The sequence below is a fragment of the Rattus rattus genome, unplaced genomic scaffold (assembly GCF_011064425.1).
Source record: "Rattus rattus isolate New Zealand unplaced genomic scaffold, Rrattus_CSIRO_v1 PGA_scaffold_68, whole genome shotgun sequence".
Taxonomy (NCBI): domain Eukaryota; kingdom Metazoa; phylum Chordata; class Mammalia; order Rodentia; family Muridae; genus Rattus; species Rattus rattus.
The window spans coordinates 1-19,113 of record NW_022651185.1 but is presented as its reverse complement, the minus strand read 5'-3'; the positions used below and the strand labels follow the sequence as shown (position 1 = coordinate 19,113).

General features: G+C 51.6%; 1 protein-coding gene across 1 annotated transcript; it reads right to left on the bottom strand.

Moving 5' to 3' along the window:
• Positions 1-13,624: 13,624 nt before the first annotated feature.
• Positions 13,625-14,779, bottom strand: LOC116889734 (S-adenosylmethionine synthase-like). The gene has a single exon (XM_032890607.1). The coding sequence runs from the start codon at positions 14,777-14,779 to the stop codon at positions 13,625-13,627; it is 1,155 nt and encodes a 384-aa protein (XP_032746498.1).
• Positions 14,780-19,113: the final 4,334 nt, after the last annotated feature.

Genomic DNA, 19,113 nt, shown 5'->3' with positions numbered 1-19,113 from the left:
TCTATCTTGTCGATCTCCTTCATGGCTTCAAGAAGGAGGTCCCTTATCTTTTTGTTCTCTACGTTATTCATTTTCCATTTGCATTATTTCACTCAGCACTCTGATGGCTTTCGCTCTCACCTCTTTGTTGTGGATCTTTTTTATTTCGGCGTTGATCTCCTTCACAAGTTGTTGGATTCTTTCCGCTTTTTTGTTGTTCATCTTTTTATTACTTAACTGGTATACCTAATATTATATCATAAATTTTCCGACTTTTTACAACTCGACGAGCAAAAAAGTGGGAGACCTTTAAAGGCCCGAGATCAGACCCGTGAACGTTGACCGGTTCAGAAATTCATAGAACTCCCCAAACTCCTCCAGGGTTATAAACACGATAAGGGAGCGACGGAAATCGTAGGGGTTAAGGGGAGCAAAGCGAACACGTGCTCACTCAATCGTTAGGGGTATGAGAGCGAGGTCACTCCAGTCCTCCCCTCTTCTGTCCTTTATCTTTTCATAAAGCTGTTCCACCTTCTGGATCAAATCCCTGGCAAGTCTTCCAATCAATGGAGCGCAGGAGCTCCTACGGTTAAAGCTTATCTCCATTGGCTCCACCAAATCATCCCAAACCTCGCCGACCATCATCGCCATGTCCAGCCCACTTTTGTCCATTCTCTTTACGGCGTGGTAATAATTTTGTTTCTTTTTGAGTTCTTCCACCGCTTTTCTATCCTCTGGGTGTAATGTCTGCGGTATTAAATCGCTAAACTTAATAAGATGTCAAAAGTTGCTAAGTTTCTAGGTTACGGGTTTCTGGGCTTCTCTTTGGTTGGTCTTGGTTATTTCTTCGGTGCTGACTCTTATCATTTTAACAAGCTTCAGGAGGAAGTTGAAGAACTTAGAGCCCAAAAGATCCAAGACGATAAAGAATTCAGACAAGCGGCCGAGTTGGTGGACGGGCTTAGAAAAACAACCACAACCCAAAACATCCAACTCGCCAGCCTAAAGGACGAAGGGAGGAAGATCTTCAACATGCTGAAGGAAATCAGTTATAACCAGAGAAGCCTTGAGGCCTGCAAGTGGTGGGATGTGATGGGTCGATATGATAGCACCAAGAAGCGCTACGTCTTCGATTTCAACGGTGAGAGGCTAACAATGGACCGAGAGGAGTGAGGGTGTAGATTGAACTAATGACAACAACGAAAATAGCGTGGGCCAAAATCCTTGCCCTTCTAGGAGCTACGGGATCGGGCGGAGTGGGTGCAGGATACGGAGCAACGAAGCACGCACTAGGGAAAGCAATCAACGCCCTGAAAGAAGAGTACGAGACCATCGAGCAAGAAATGACAGAGAAGACCGAAGAGAACACACAACTGAAGACAGCCCTAACAGCAGAGAAGGCCCTAACCAGACAACAGGACACCGAACTGGTGGGTATGCGGGCAACCCTAAAGGCAAAGACCCAACAGATCGAAGAGATGGAAGCCAACACCCACGAGAGGGCTGCCAAATATGCCCAAGATCTGGCCGCTGTGCGTGCTAAGCTATCAGCCACCGAGAGGGATGTGGACTATTTCATCCAACAGGTGACCCAATGGGTTAGACAGAACAAGCAAAGGAACCCCCGCTGCAATTGATCCGCTGACTTGCCCCAATACGTCAGGAACAGAAGCCACACCTTCAGAATCGGCAACAAATCCGCAACCCTGGAGTTCCTTACTCTAGAGTGTCCAACTAATCAGTAACCATGTGAGCCATTCCCTCAGCCAAAACCCTATCGAAGCTATTCATGGGCGCAGCCGCCGGAGGCGGTACAGGATACGGAGCAACCAAAGCCCATTACACTATTGAGGTCAAACGCCTGGAGACAAATGTCCAAACCCTTGAGACCCAGAACGAAGCCCTAGACGCCCTTAACAAGAAAAACGAGGAACACATCCAACAGCAAAGGAAAACCATCGACACCCACGTGAGGGGTATCAGGGACAGGGACAACAACACCGAGAACATGGTCAAGAATATGCAACTCCTGACCGACAAGGTCAACCGTCGAAATGTGAACAATTGCAGCTGAACATCCGGCTACGGTCGCTTAGAGAACTTCAACAATACAGGGAATTACATAGACAAAGCCGGCAAGGTTCAGAAGTGAACACTTAAGGGGCAGGCCGTCGGTTGCTTCTCGGATGGTAACTATTAAAATTTATTTATGTCCACCCCATGCCAGTACAAAAATCGAACAGGCGGCTGATCGCTCTCCTTGTTGGGATCATTGTGATCCTCTGCGGTGTTATCGCCTTCGTTCTAATCCGGTGGGACAGCCAGCACCTAAAGGAGTGCTGGAGCTACTACGCCAGTGCTGTGATAGGGTCCGGGGGTTTGATCTCGGTCGTTCCCTCCCTTATAGATGCCTACAGGACGCGAAACTATGATATATTATTAGATGATATCAGGCGGCTAATTGATGGAAAACGAAAAGGAAAAACTTCCACCCCCAGAGACTCCAGCAGTGGAAGCCCCAAAGGAGGAGACAAGTAACAACACCCCAGAAGCTCCCACCCCTACCCCAGAGCCCACAACCGAAGGGGACGACATCCTCGCCAAACTCAACGCCCTAACCGCCACCATAGAGCAACGGGCCAAGGCCGCGGAGCAATCACTTAAGGGGGTTAACGATTTTTTCCAATCCTTCACCAAGACGGTGGAGAAGATCAACACCCGGCTGGATGACGTGGAGAGCAAACTACCCCACACCCTAACCAAGGCGAAGCCTAAGGTCTCGGGTTATTATGACTTTGACCCCAAGGCCCACGCCTATCTCAATAAGGAGGCCCAAACCGAATACACCAGAGGCCGGGAGGCCCTGGAGGTAATTAATCGAATTCTGAAATAATGGCGAACCTCAACCTATTCCAGGCACTGACCCCCACAGAACAAGGGAAGATAAAACTCAAGGACCTGGACAGTGCCATTACGTATCTGTGGCAGTACACCCTGGACGAGGAACACCCTTATCCCACTTGGTTCCTGAGGTTCGGGATGCCCTACAAGTTCCCCAATGGAAAATATGGGTTTATTGTGGCGGGTAACTCTGGACTTCACACCCGCCCGGATCCTAACCCTCACGACCACCGGCTAAGCTATCGATACGGTGAGATTCCGATGCACACGGTCGAATTCGGGGAACTGAACCGGATCGTTGTACCCATGACCATCTACCGGGATAAGAATTACGTGGAACTTCAATATCCCGAATATTATTGGTCCCTTATGCTCAAGGCCCTCTCCAAGACCCTCCCGATGTATATCAAGTATCTGAGTTATTCCATATTTAAGGGCAAGACCCAGAAGATGCCCAAGCTGGACGACTACATAGGGAAATACATCAAGGAAAGCGACGGGAACACAAACGGTTACAAGTTTTACCTCTCCGAGGGTTACGGGGAGATTAACCTCCAGAAGGTAATCAACAAGAAGAAGGCAACGGAGCACAAGCTGGACAGCGCCCTGGCCAAAATTAACGCAGAGCTAACAAAGGACGGGAAGAAAATCGAAGCAGACGAGGCCACCGAGGTGTTTCTGAAGGATAAGAAATGGGTGAAGGAAAACCTTAGTGAGGGGTCCCGCAAATTCCTGGCCGTTCTGCTCCAATGTCAGCGGGCAATCGATAAAGTCCTATTCGACGGGTTCGAAGATAAGTACCGGGTTAAAAAGGAGACCTTTGAGGGGGTGAACCGACCGGTTAAGCCCGGGGACCTTATCCTTATGCTTCCCCGCGCTTCGTGGCAACAGCTGCAGACGGATATGATATTCCTAACACCCGGAACCAAGGGGTTCGGTCTCGACTCCTTCAGGGGGGTGGCCGTTGAGTTGGTGGACTGCATGGACGAGAATACCGCCTACATAATCGAGCGGGACATGATCCAATTCTGGGTTATCCCCGAGCTGGCGAAGAATAGGGTGGAGCCCTATGGGGAGGGGACTGTTGACTACATAACCGAATACGCCCACAGTATGGAGATGATCGACATCTACCACAACATTTATGTGAAACATAAATAAGATGGATGGACCTAACCAAACAAATAAAGGAAGAACAGGCTAAGACCCTCCAGGTCCTAGAGGACGCCCACAGGCTAAGGGTCAAGGAGGACCAAAGGACCCAGGAGGCCAAGGCTGAGGAAGAGGCCAAATTTCGCGAATTTCAGGAAATCGTTAGGGGTCAGCGATACTTCCGCCAGGCCCACATCGACGCCCTGGGGATCCCCTACAACATCTGCATCCACCTGAGTGCGAAGGGGTCGGGAAAGACCACAGAAATTTACCGAATTATGACCAAGGTCGTGAAGGCGGGGGAGAAATTCCTGTACGGTCGGGTCTATGTTTCCGAGCTACTTAACGAACTGACAGAGTTCCAGACCGATAAGCGCTGCCCTGTGACTGTCGTCACCTTTAAGGGGGTGCCTTACTTCTTTGATAAGCGAGCGGTCGAGGCCTGGGCGGTGGAAAATATGAAGGAGGACGGGGCCCTCCCATCTCCAACGTTTAAGAGGTTGATAAGCGACGGCCTGGAGCCCTGTGGTCGGGGTTATACCTTTTTCGGCTCCAACTCCCTAACGGGTGGGATGTATGAGGGTTATACAACCATATTCTTCGACGAGATTCTGAGCTACTCCCCAATAAATCGAATCTCCGACACCGTTCTGCACGCCTGGAGCGCCTCAATCCACACCATCCAGAGGAATAAGCCCGATATTCGGGTTTACATGATGGGCAACATGCAGAACGTCCCGGAGCACCCCATTCTGGCCTTCTATGGCATCGATATCTCCGACAGCCTCCGGATCATCCGCAGGGGCGAGAGGGGGGAAACCGTTATCCTGTTCATTAACTCCGGGGGCCTATATGGGAACACCATAGGAAACAAGGGAGGGGCAGCCCATCACGCGGGGGTTGAGGAGCAGCTATTTCTGAAACATAACCGGGTTATAAAACCGGCCACCACAATCCTGACCCCCGACATTTTCAACAGCCTGACCCACTGCTTCGCCTTTGCCGTGGACCCCTGCCGATTGGCCGCGGATGTCATGTATGTGGAATTTCGGGAGGCCCAACTGGAGGGGGGTGAAATCATAGGAGCGGCCAAATGTGGGAAGTTGGAACTCTCCACAGTTATGCCCTCCGAGATCTGGACCCAGGACATGACTGTTTTCAATCGCTTCCACAACACCCACAGGAGGGAGACCATTGAGGGCCTATTTAATCAGGTATACAGGTTATTTAAATTCCGTGCCCTTTATTTCGATACAGTCAACAGCCTGGAGCAATTCAGCGAATTGGTCAAGATGTGCCCGGAATTGATTTACGAGAACCAGCCCCTACCGGCTGGGCTCCAATTGTAGAAAGTGCCAGGATACGACGACGATAGGTTCGAACCCGGGAAACCGCTAGGGTGGAGGACGGTCTTCCCTGGTGTCAATTTGAGCCCCGGGGGTCCCAATACCTACGGGGCCCGAGACCTCACCGATTTCTTCAGCCAGCGGGCGAATATATCCTTTAAATGGTTATTCTTCAGCAACGCCACCAGCGAGGTATTTAACACCATAGTCCGCTCCCTCCCCCTCAGTCTCATCCTTCGGAATATGGAAAACCTAGCCCAACCCGTTTACTGCGAGTTTATCGAAACCAACCGGGACCCCGAATTTATGGAGATAGGGGAAACCTTTTATAAGGAACTTTTTTGGAATGAGACCATTTACGTCTCCCGCGATTTTTTCAAGAATCCGGACAGCTACGAGATAGAGGGGGACCCTCCCGAGGAATTGGATTACTTCAAGGAGGTGGGGGGATTTGACACCTGGGTGAAGGTCACGCTGAACGAATACGACAAGGACAACAGGTTTATGCATTTGGCGACCGCCATCACCGTGGAGGTCCCAAATTGGCGGGAGCACATGGTTAGGGCCCGCTGAAGCGGTAACAATATGGGAAATTTTATAAATTGGTTCGAGTACTCGCTGGAGTACTCTATAAGCCTCAAGAAACTGGTCAACTTTTCCAATGTCTTGATTAAGAGGATCCAGGTGAGTGGGACGAATTCCATCCATGAATACCTTCAGGATTTGAGTGCCCGGCTCGAAACAGTGGACCCCATGTTTGTGAGTGATGAGAGGCAGAGGGTGGACATTGTGCCCAAGCTATTTGCCACGGGGCAAGACCTCCGGGAGTTACATTACGCGACCTTCAACCTCCTGGATCGTCGGGCTTTTGAATTGGGTAGGGTGTCGAACACTAACCCCAAAGGGGACAGACTGACGGCCGGGGAAAACTACAAGGACATAACCAGCATAGCCAACCGCCAGAAGGCGGTCCTGAGCCAGCTCGAGCTCTTCGCCCATAAGGCCCGGGAGATGTGGGGGGTTGACTTAAAATTCGCCATAAACGGGATACCGGAGAGGCAGCTTATGGAAATGGAACCCATGAAGGCACCGACCCCCAACACGGGGGCCACCATGCCAAACGAGAAGACAACCGGAGCGGTTCCAAGTGGCGGACTTCACTAACTTCCTGAGCGTTGCCCAGGTGAGCGATTTCATCGATGACCTGGCGGATGACAGGTTGGCCCTCTTTGACGTCAAGCGTAAGGGGGGAGGGGTTATAACCCTTAAGGACTTCTTTCGCTCCTACTATCATAGGCGAATTTGCCGGTACCGGTCAGATGAGGAGGAGGTGGCTAGGGCCCGCTTCCATATGATTTTCGAGGATAACAAATTTATACTTGTGAAATTGGAGAGGGAGCTGGAATGCCTTTACGAATTGGGCCAGATCGATAAGAATTGGAAGGATGTCCACACCTCAAACACAACCCAGGAAACGGGCGGGGAGATAACTGTCGCCACCGTTGTGGATAACACACAGACCGACAGGAGGGGGATAGTTCTTGGGGATCTTCAGGGGTCAGTTGACGGGTCCCAGTTCTCCAAGATCAAGAGCCTGGCAGAGAGCACCACCAAAAGCCCCGACAAGGTTATGAATTACCTAGACCCCAGCGCACGGGTAAGGACCCAGACCCTCCACCAGGAGAGCGGGGAGAACCTGCTGACCATTCGCAGCAGCGACACCCAAACCAACAAGAGCCGGGGGACTTTTACGAATTCAAACCTAACCACCTCCAGCAACGCCTCCCGGGATTACACCGAGTTCCTTTATTTGAGGTTGCCGGAGATAAGGAGGGAATTCCTTTCCGCCTTCGAAATTCTGTTCCTCTTCTAATGGACGCCCGAGAACTCCAGGAGTTTTACCTCTCCAATTATGAATCGAAATTTTGGGGTCCGGGGTCTCCTCTGGTTCCAATCACCACCCTGAAACTGAACCACTTTATGCACGCCCACCAGGTCCTAAAGACCCCGGAGCTCTGTGAATTCCTGGAAATTTATTGATTTGTTGACGGCATAAGCGGGGAGGTCAAACTCCCGGGGGAGTGGAACTATTGCTGATTTCGGGGCAAGTACTACCATCTGGAGAAGACCAAGAGCGACGGGTTCCTCCCCAACGGGGACGACCTAGAAGAGTGATTTTTCTATACCCTTGTCTATGACGACTGGGCGAATGAATTCCTAACCAATTCGGTCCACGTAAGGGGGACCATATCCAAGACCGGGGACCATAAACTTGTGGCCCAGAATTTGCACCTTGTGAGCCCGCTCATAACGGAGGGGAATCTGGTCAAGTTCTACAACATAGAGGAGCAGGAAAAACTTATCAAGACCAAGGACTGGGGTAATGATCCGGGTAAGGTCAAGGAGTGGGATGGTGGGAATGTCTACGACGCCAGACCGATCCAGTGGAAGCGGTATACCTTAGGGGATTCGCTATGGGAGGAGGGTGAGAGAGCAGACCAGCCCCTAGATGGATTCTACCAACTCCTTATATTCCAGAGCCTGGAGGCCACACTAATCCGCCAACTTCATAAATATGTTTACGAGAATAGGGAGGGCCTTCGGATCTATGACGTGGACAGGACTAAGGTCCTAGTAAATAACTTTAATACTCAATTCAAGCGAACCGGACCCCTCTATGCAATCAGTAGGGAGACGGATGACGTGTATCACATATGTAAGAGCATAAACCGAGGGAAGCGGTTGAAGGTCGAGAATTTAAGGCTTGGCATTAATTGGAGGGACCGCGTATTCCTGACCCCAGAATTCACCCCAAACCATGAACGGGGTCGATTTATTACCAAACTGGGGAAAGTCAACAAGAGGGGGGAAAAGGTCTGGTGAACCAATAAGGCTTGGGATGTTGCCTGGTTGGTGTTCAGGCGGTTCCTGAAGTATGACCTAACACACGCCAAACAGAGCGAAGAGGAATATAACATCCGGGACCTTCTCGAGCTTGTACATAACCAGGAACCCAAGGCCTGGAGGCTAGGGAATCGGGTCCACACCGTGGAGGAATTGAAGCGACGGAGCACAGCGGAGGCTAGCCTTCACAACCCATTCGCCTGGTACAAAACCCTAAAACCCTACAAGAAGTATGGGAGTGGGTTCTTTGCTGGTTTTGATATTGGGGGGTTCGGTAACATGGCGGAGGTGGTCACCTGGAAGCCGCAGGGCAGCAACCCCAGAGGGGGGTATGATTTTTATTATCCCGTCTATGATAAGAGAAAGAGAAATTGGCAGTTCTCTGGGGTCATTGTGGACAGGTCCCAGGGGCGTGCTTGGCGTATATCTGAAACAACAAGCAACAAACCGACCACCCCAATATTCGAACCCATTTATGAGGACGGGGATGAAAATCTCCCAGGGAGTGGGGTCAGGTTTGTCTATCAGCGGGACCTTATCTCCCTCATAGAAATAAGCCCTTGGAAAAGATACCTGAGCAAAAGGCTCCAACAGGACAACAGGGACACCATTGAATTCTTCGAATATAACCAGGGGGAAAGTAACACATTCGAGGAGCAGGGCATAGGGAAGATAAGCCTAATCCCTGAGGATAACACGGTCGACATAGATTGAAAAAATAAAACCAAGGAGCGGAACAATTGAAGCGAGCAGGAATATATCACCAAGGTAAAGGATTGAAACACAAAAGTCAAGAAGTTGGCCCAGGGGCTGACATTCACAGGCACGAGCGTCCAAATGACCACAGACAAAGCGAACGAATTGGTTGGGATGCTTACCAACGGTCCCCTAAACGAATGGCAGCTGACAGGGGACCCCCCCGGGTTTTTCATGTTTAACAGCTGGGGCCCCAATTTGGTCCCTCATTTCAACTTTGCCAAGCCCCTCTACGAGTTAGATGTTCCCGCCTATAGGAACGACCGGGTCGCCGACGCCATTGTGGCGGACCTAATCCAGCAGACACAGGACAACCCGGTGATAATAGACACCACCGATTTCGTTGCTTTCTGTTCGATCCGAAACCTTGAATGGCATTTTGAGCTTTTAATAAAGGACAACTCCCTACTGGTCGAAAATGCCACATGTCTGCGCCAAATAATATTGGGGGACAAAACCGAGGCCCGGGCGGCTGACCAGGAGCCGACTGTGGACGAGGTAATCACGGCCCTGAATTCAACCAACACCCTGAACATTTACGGGAATGACGTCCCGCTTCGGGACCGATTTATCCCGGACGGGTCGGATCTTGACTGGAATTTTCACCTCTCGGTCCTGGAGGACAAATACCAAGCCGATTCGAATTATTACGTTTTGGAGCTCCAGAGCCCCGAGAGTGTTATCCGCACAATCCTGGAGACCCCTAAGGAGGCGGTTTTTGCCGTTAGCCAGTGGAGCGCCCACGACAAACGGGACACCCTACTCAGTTACGTGAACGCCCAACAAAACCGATATTACGAGAAAGCGAATTTAGAGCTCGAAAGGAAGAAATTCAACGAAGAAATGAAGACGGAGGAGGGTTGGCTTTGGTCCGGCCGAAAGGGTCAAATGGTGGGCCTTGCGATCGGGATCGGGGTCCTGCTTGGTGGGTTATTTACGGGAGGGGCCACCCTAATCGCAGGGGGTGCCCTGGCTGCTGTGGGTTCTCAGGCCTTGGGTGGTTTCAATATGCTGACGGGTTGGGGCCAGGAGGACGAGGAGAGGGAGAACCGTAAGAGGCATTTCCGGGAATCTTATGAACAAAAAGTGAAAACCATGCACAACACCCACAGGGAGGCAGAGCGGGCGGCCCTGGCTAATATCCGAAACATGGCCAACGCCAACACCTACGGGAACACCACGAACGTGGTCAACTTCCAGGGATTCAACAAACACATGAAGACCACGGACATCCATCTGCGCCAGACCCGACCCACCGGGGTGCTGTTGGATAAGCTCCGCTGATATTATCGGGAATACGGTTATGACCTCACGCTGCCGGATCAGTGATGCTTCGGGATCGACTCCATAAGGGGACACCTCCAATTCACCCAAATCCTGGAGAATAGCCACCCAGACGCCACAATTCGCGCCCTTATAGAGGCCCGGCTTCTTCTGGGTGTCCGGGTGGTGAATCTTGACGGTACACCGATAGGGGCGGACGAATATCCGGACAGCTCGCTGGTTGCCACCTGTCTGGCCAGATATGACCAATTGGACAAATTGCACACCCAACTCCAGACCAGAGCCCAGGAGCTGGAAAACGAGAGGGGGCAACTGCAGCAGGAGCGGGATAGGCTCCAGGGGGAGGTCTCGGATCTATCCCAACAGCTGAGCGACAAGAACGCAGACATCACCGGCCTGAGGGAGACCATAGAGGCCAAGACCCTGGAGATCAAGACCAAGGACGACAGAATCCGCAGCATCACCAACCAGCTGAACGCCTCAAAGGGCGGACTTGAAACGTATCGGAAATGGGAGAAATCAGTGAAGGAAGCGGTGGGGGTGGAATTGACCACAAACCCCACCAATACCGTAAACCAGATAAGGAAGAACAGGGAGGACCTCCAGGCATGTAAGACAGCAAAGAGCGAGGTGGAGGCCGCTAAGGCAAGGGTGGAGGCCGAGAGGACTAAGGCCATAGAGGACGCCAGAGTGAAGGAAACCGAATTTAACAACGCAATGAGGGAGGAGCTGAATAAGCGGAGCGGGGTGGAGGCCACCCTTAACAGGGAGAGGGCGGAACACACCAAGGCCCTGGAGGCTAAGGATAGGGAACGAACCGAGGCCCTACAGGCGGCCGCCAAAGACAAAGCCGACACAATAGCGGCCAAGGACAAGGAACGGGAGGACGCCCTTGGCGCCCTGAGGTCACAGCACACCCAGGAGATTGAAGACCTGAAACGCCAGCACGAAGAGGAGGGGACCAAGCGCCTGACATGTCAACAATTCCGGGCCCTGGCGGGCCACCATTTCTACGACCTGGGGGATCAAGCCCTAATCGCCAACATCGAGAAGATGGGGATGGTCCTCGCGATCGTGGTCAAATATATGTTACTTTTTAACGTGGACCAGAGGTTTGGGGCGGATCACGATTTCCAAGCGGTTTTCAAGGACCTCTACGAAATAGGGGAGAACGACCTGGTGGGGGGTTTCATGGATTGCTTCGCTGCGGAGGACTGGTATAGGAACACGGCCCAGAAATGGCTGGGGACCGAGTGGAAGGGGAAAATCCCGACGGTCCAGAATAGGCCGAGGGCCGAGGCCCAGAGGGAGCAGATGCTTCTCCAGTATGTGGACCACACAAACGACGGGAGGCTATTCAGGGGTAGCGACTGGGACGTGATCAAGGCCGCCCCCGTGGTTCGCGATGATTTCAATTACGCGGGGGTCCCCAATATTGACCCGGTTACAAAGAAACCCATAACCTTCGCAGATCTGAGGGCCAAGGCGATCCAGAACATAACACCCGCCAACCTCAACCAGCTGAAGGAGCTCCTTGATGACCTGAGCGTGAGCCTGGAGAACGCCACCATGAACCACCTCATCGACATAAACACATTCGACGCCTCGGGGCGCTCCACCAAGTGCGTAGAGGCCGGAGCGCTGCCATCGGCCCACTGTGATGAGGTGAACTTTGTCCGCCTCTGCTATGCCTGGCTCCGGTTCTATAAACGAATTTGGCCGGTGGTGGGGGACACGGATGTGCCTTATGGGGTTATTATGACGGGGATCACAAAGGCGGCGGAGGCCTGTGACGGCCTTATAGATTTTTCGGTCGTTAACCACGTAAAGACCTCAACCATATATCCGGCCATTGGGCTCTATGCCTATAATCCCCGATGGGCCTCCTGATCCTTTGGGGGGTTATCCATACGCCACGGGACCCTATCCCATTACATCCAGGTAATGGACGGATATAGCAGTTCCAAGGCCTACGATGATATTCGGCCCGTAATCGACGGAACCGCCGGAATCCGGATATATAATAAGGGCTATACTAAAAACATAGGGATAACCTCTTACCCGGGGTTATTCTGGGCATATTTCCACTATAAACAGAAGGGCAAGGAACTGGGGCAGATTGAACAAATTTACATATATCTCCAACCCTTCTCCCTGTCCGATTACTTCGACGCCCGGGCCCAGTTTTTTAATAGGGCGGTCCAGAATTTAAGCGCAATATTCGAGGAAGGCAAATACACCCCCCAGAAGGTGGCAATCCGGACGGTGGTGATCAATTACGGAAAAATTAACCATATGGGGCAGACTCGGGACAGGCCAAGGGTGGACATCATCACCCTGGCCGAGAACGTCCAAATTGAATATATTTTTGGATATGAGACCTATAAGTACGCCCTTCTCCATTTGCTAACCATGGACCTGTTTAGGATTCATATGGTGGGCCCCGGATTTGCGGACGGGGAGGACCTCCAAATCGTTAGGGTTCACAGCGTGGGGCTAGTGGAGGGGAGGGCTCAACCTTTTACGACTTGAGACCAAGCAAAATTCATTAAGTACGTGCAGGACCAACTTAAGATCCATAAGGTTTATAAGGTGTCCCCCGATTTCCCCACCGCCGTGGATCTATTCCGGTGGATTTATAGAAATCTGAAAACCTGGAAGGACCCAACCAAGGACAGCAATATGGAGGGCCTTGTGCGCGAGCTTATGAACTAGGGAAAAGGAACCCCATTGTGTCACGTCTGAGAATTTTGCCCTTCAGAACAAGTTCATGCATAAGGGCGATATTCTCGGCCAGCGCGGCATCGATGTTGTCCATGTTCTGGACTATGGTCCTCTGATCATCCAGGGGAGGGACAGGGATAACAAGCTCCCGGATGGTGCGGATCTTCAATTGGCAGACGGTTGAGAAATATATGATGCGCAGGATTTGATCCCTGAGGTTGGGACTATCCAGGACATAGAGCAGATAACGGGGGTCCACAATTTCGGGGTTCGCCCTAATGCGGATAACCGAGTCCCCACATATGGGGGCCCCGTCTCCCATATACTGACGGACACGCCCCACCGATTTAATCGCCCCCATCTCGGACATGACTATGTCCAGCCTCTGGAGTCTTACGGGGTTGCGTATGTAATCCCTACGGATTCAATTTACGCACTCGGTGAAGTGGAGGGGTAAATGCTTGGAAATGTCTCCGTTCTTTACGCAGGGGTCGGATTCGGGGCCACGGCTGGAGAACTCCAGCTGCTTACCCGTGACCTGTCGGCCTCTACAGACCTCAGCAATTTCCCCGAGCTTTTTATGCTCCAGCACTGTCCAGATACTTGACGCCGTTAACCGCTTCCTTTATCTGGTCGACTCTGTCCAATGTTTCCCAAGGAAGTTCCGGCCTTCCAAAGTGACCCAATTCCCCAAGCTCCTCAAGCTTCTCGTTCCATACCCCGAAGATCTCGTGAATTTCCCCCAGCTTATGGTCAAAGACCCGACGGATTACCTTGGCAAGTTGGGACCATTGTAGGGAGTCGATGATCCCGGTCACTCGTCCAAGGGAAAAGCTCGGTTTCCACGCCCCCGGCCGGATATGTGCCTGAAGTTCAAGCTCCGCACATAGGCCCGCCCCGACGATATTCACGCAAATCCATCGCATGTAATACGCCAGCAGTCTGTCGATTTTGTCCATGTCTTTGCCGTTGAGTCCACCGCCTCCGTGGGGTGCGGCTGTCCCATAGGCGTCCACTGTTGTCTTCCTGTTGGTTGCGCCGGTGTCGGCGTCCAGCCCTCCGATATTGAACGGGGTCCGATTGATGTGGATCCACGGGCTGTTAAACTTAACCCCCATATCAAGAAGGACAGGGGTCACCGCTTTAGCATATAGGCCGCGCCTTAGCTCCTCGGGGGCTGCGTTGTGTTGTTCGTCGTGGTGGACGGAGAGAACGAGGTAATTCAGTTCCTTGTCGAATAGGGAGACCAGGCACTTGGCGTCCCGGCGTAGTCCGGGGATCACATCCCTCTCCCTTAGATCCTCAACCTTGGCAATGATCGCCCTCGCAACGTTCCAGGCCAGGGGCATCCGGTTGGGTGTTGAATTTGTGGCATATCCAACGGCCACACATTGGTCCCCCGATTTCAGCCCCACCTCCTCATCCCTGGAGGCCGTCACTATGTCTTGGCTTTGGGTTTTTAATTTGACGAGGATTTCGAAACTGGCCCCACTGTACCCGATGGAATCCAGGAACTCCGAAACCCTCGCCTTGATCGCCTCAACGTCAACGACCACACCAGGACCGACCTCGCCGGCGATGAGAACGAGGCCGGAGGTCACTAGTGTCTCGATTGCTGTCGGTTGTTTGTGAACTGTGGGGTTTAGTACATCGTGGACGATGTTAGAGATTCGGTCCGCTATCCTGTCGGGGTGTCCCGACCCTACGGCCTCGGCTATATGTAATTTAGGCATAAACAAATTATAGCACAGGTGCCCCCTCTTCTATCTCGCTCCCCACATGTCGAAACTTGTGGACCGCTCCGGTCTTGTAGATATTGGAACACAGAAATTGAAGGTGAACCAGTAGGTTGCGGGCCAGGCTATAGCGGCCGGGCTCCTCAATTCCACGGGTTAGGAGGGAGGCCAGAAATTCATAGTTGTCCCGAATTCACGCATAGTTATCCAGGGGTTCCCTAAATCGGTAGGCCTGCCATGTCAGATAAACGTCACACACCCAGCGGAGGTTCTCCAGGAGCACGGAGTGGGCTTCCCGCTCCTCCCTCATATAAAGGGAATCATAAAGGGAGGACTTACGTAATTCCAGGAGCTGGATGTGGATAAGCCTGAACCCTGCAAGCTTTTCGGTATTGTGTACAAAAAACCGATTAACGAAATCCATACCCTCCTCATCCGTGACCGTATAGGCGTTTAGTTTGTTCTCTATCCTCATTAGTTGCGCTTTTTTGTAAATTCCTAGGGTCTTAGCTCGGTAGTATTCGTCCCATCTGGTATTGTCATCTACGTCGGGGTTAACCCTGCGCTTGTGAAGGTATGGAGTCCAGTAATTCGCCCGGGATAGTCTTAGGGTTTCGGCATCACCAAACCGATTCCTAACCTTCCTCATGTTTAGGGTTGTAAATATATTTGCCGACTGTGAGACCTACGTATCCCTTCCGCTTAATTTTAAAAGTATAATCCCAAAAACGGAAGAAATTCTAAAAACCATTAGGGAGGCGGGGGTGGTGTACCCCTGGCTCATTTGCTACAAATTGGAGGGGGAGAATAAAGTGAGGCACTCCCTATACGACGACCACCAGCACAGGGGGTTCTTCCAATTCCTCGCCTCTCTGGCCAATACAAGGACCCGGGTGGTCCTATGGTTCCACAATACCACATACGACACCACCGCAATATTCGAGACCTGCGGTATTAAGGATTACGAAGTGAGGGTGAAGGACTGCGGAGGGCATCAATTTATAGGGGGGTGGTTTAAGGTGCCGGGTTGTAAGTGGAAAATCAAATTAGCGGACACCACACTGTACGAGAGGGTAAGCCTTAGAGCCGTGGGGGAGCTGGTGGGATACCCAAAGGGGGAGATCCCCTACGACATGGCCAACATGTCGATAAATGCAAAAATGCGGAGACTAGAGTACATAAACCTAACTAACTACAGGAAAGAGAATTATCCACTCCGCGCCGCTGTAGACTATTGTAAGCGAGACGTTGAACTCCTGGAAATTCTCTATGGGATGCAAACGAAATTCAAAAAGGAAATTTCCAGGACAGTCCTCGGGTACGAAGCGGACAGATCTGTGGCCAACCTGACACAGGGCACACACTCGAAATCCCTCCTGAACCTCTTTATGAATGGCATAGATTTCGAACACGATTTTCGGTGTGTGGTCACACCGGAGGAATATGTGAAGATGCAGAGCGTGGGAGGGTTCACCTCCATAAACAGGTGGACCCGGTCCTGCATAATCCAGGACCCACACCACAAAATTTACTCCGTGGACGTCAATAGTATGTACCCGGGCATTATGTGCGGCCCTATGCCCTACGGGCCTCTTCTGGATAAGAAACCGTGCACCAACAATGGGGGGCATTATGTCACATGGATAGAGTACGCCGCTGTGGGGGTGGAGTGAGGCGACCGGATGGACTGCCTAGACACCCCACCCATCCCCGTGGATAGGCAAAGCGTCAACATGGACGAACTGGAAACCTATTACATGCCTGCGGAGGTTTATTATTTCCTAACCAGAAGGAAGAAAAGAATCAAGGGCAAACTAATCAAGAAGGGAATAAAGTACCAACTCGCCACCCTGGAGGTTGCCAGGTATATGGAAAACCTTTATGAGAAGAGGTTGGAGATTAAGAGGAAACAGGTAATCACTGGGGAGATTACACAGGAGGACAAGGACAGAGATAAGCAGCTGAAGGTGGCCATGAATTCCATCTATGGAAAACTTTGCCAGAGGACCTTCCAGGCCGATACGATTTACCGGAAAGGAAAATTCGAGACCGACCACCTGGAGGGGGTGGAGTTGCGGAGTTGCATGACAGGCCTATACGTGGCATGGATGGGGCGGCTTATTCTGTACGAACACATCGTGAAGGTTATAGATAAAAAGTTTACCTTTTTATACTGCGACACCGACAGCATAAAATTCGCAGCAGGAAACAGGACCACCCTGCCCCTAATCTTTGACCTCAGTGCCACCCGCCTGGGCGCCTGGAAGGATGAGGGACAATTCGATGAGTTCTGCTGTAACAAGCGCAAGAAATATGCCCTCATAAATTACAGGAAACCGGAGGAATCGAAATTTGCCCTTAGTGGAATAAACGGAACACTGAAGATCCCGGACATATTGACCAAATACCTAAAGGACCCCACAAAGCGAGGGGAAACCCTGGAACACATCAGGAAGATATTCTCCCCCTTCCATAACGTTGTTATCAAGAACGGGAAGACCGTGAAGGTCCTAACCGAGAAATTCGACCAGACGGTTATCAAAACCACAGACTTCAACACGAACCCAGAGCTGAAGAAGGAAACGATCGCGATCATGGAGGTGGACCCGGAGGGGTTGGAATACCGTTGGACGTGGTTAGACAGAGATGGCAAAGAGTAAGGGGAGAAAGTACAAAAGCCTAGAGGCTAAGGCTAAGAGGATCGAGCGAATTCAGCAGAGGCTAGCAGGCGGCAAGACCCCCTACCAGCACGCCAAGCTGAAGAAGGAGATGCAGAAGCTGAAGCACAGCATGAAGGTCCAGCAAACACACCAAGCCCAGTGGGCTCCATATAACAAGGCCAAGGCATCATACACCGAGGCCCTAAAGCTATACCAGGAGGCGTCCGCCAAGTGGGGAAGACAGGGGAGCAAGTTCTCCGATGCCTACGATATCGCCCCCGGCATCCTAGACCTTAAATCCGGGAAGAAGATCATGGAGGCGATTACTGGCCTGGAGAGCATAAAGAGGGGACCCAGTGGACTGATGGGATTCCTTGAGCTTGGAGACACCACGGCAATAAATCGAGAATATACCGAGAAATTCCTGGACGCTCTGGAGGGTAGGCTGAAGATGGCGGAGAGCCAACTGGACCCCGCAGCCTACAGGGATGCGATGAGACGGGGAGACCAGAGGGCAAGGGAGCGACTGTTTGAGAATATAAACGAGATCAGACAAACGGGGCAGGAAATCGAAGGGGTGCTCAGGCCTGCCCAGCAACAACCACCTAGTGAACCCCCTAAGTCAAAGACCGAACAACGAGGGGAGAAACTAACAACCCAGGAGGGTAAGAAAAGCAAGAAGAGCAAACACAAGCAGAAGAAGGCAGAGAAGCCCAAGAAAGCCAAGGGGCCGGATAAGGCAAGGAAGGCAGACAGGGCCAAGAAGCCGGAGAGGGCCAAGAGACCCAAGAAGAGGGAGAAGAGGAGGGACAGCATATTCGACCTAAAGAATGAGAGGGAGAGGATCAAGAAGATAAAGGACCCAGAGGAGAGGGCCAGGAGGCTGGAGGAATTAATGGACCGCTACGAACATGCATATGAGAAGGAGGCGAGTGCTCGGGATTACTACGAGAAGAAGAGTGAGGGGTTACCTGCCGGCGAGTCAGTGGCCAGGGATGTGGGAAAGGGAGGGACAGGGAACTACGACAGTGGGGCAGGGTTGGACGGCCTAATCGACGACATCAAGGAGGACCCCAGTCGAATGCTTATGATGAGCGACAAGACAAAGGCCGCCCTATTTAAGGGAGAATTCCTTAACAAGCTTTACGATAGGGAAGGGGCCAAGGGGTTGACTTGGATCAAGAACGACAGGGTTCTCACTGGGATGTATGTCAGCGGTCAACTGGAGAGGGGAGGAACGAGTAAGGAGGTTATCGATGTGCTGGACAAGATGTACCAGGAACAGCCTTACAAGGTTGGAGGTAAGACAAAGAAGGGGAGGAAATAAATTTTCGACTTGCCGGGATTTTGTCCCTCGAGTTGTAAAAAGTCGGAAAATTTATGATATAATATTAGGTATACCAGTTAAGTAATAAAAAGATGAACAACAAAAAAGCGGAAAGACTAACCAGATGGGTGGAACTTAAGAGAGCCCAACTTGTGGAAGAGTTGACAATGATCTGGGAAGGAGAAGAGGACGGGGAGGAAATGATAAGGGAAGAACTAGAAGCATGGGACAGATTGTGAGAAGAGGATGAGGAGGATTAAAATAAGAATAGGGATGGCATCTGGGTAGGGCCACCCTGACCCCGGTGGGGGGTTAGGGGGGCGCTTTTTTGTTCCCTAAGGCAC

Bases quoted from the DNA above. Each gene is read 5' to 3' on its own strand.
- LOC116889734 (XM_032890607.1), bottom strand. From the start codon at position 14,779: ATGCCTAAATTACATATAGCCGAGGCCGTAGGGTCGGGACACCCCGAC.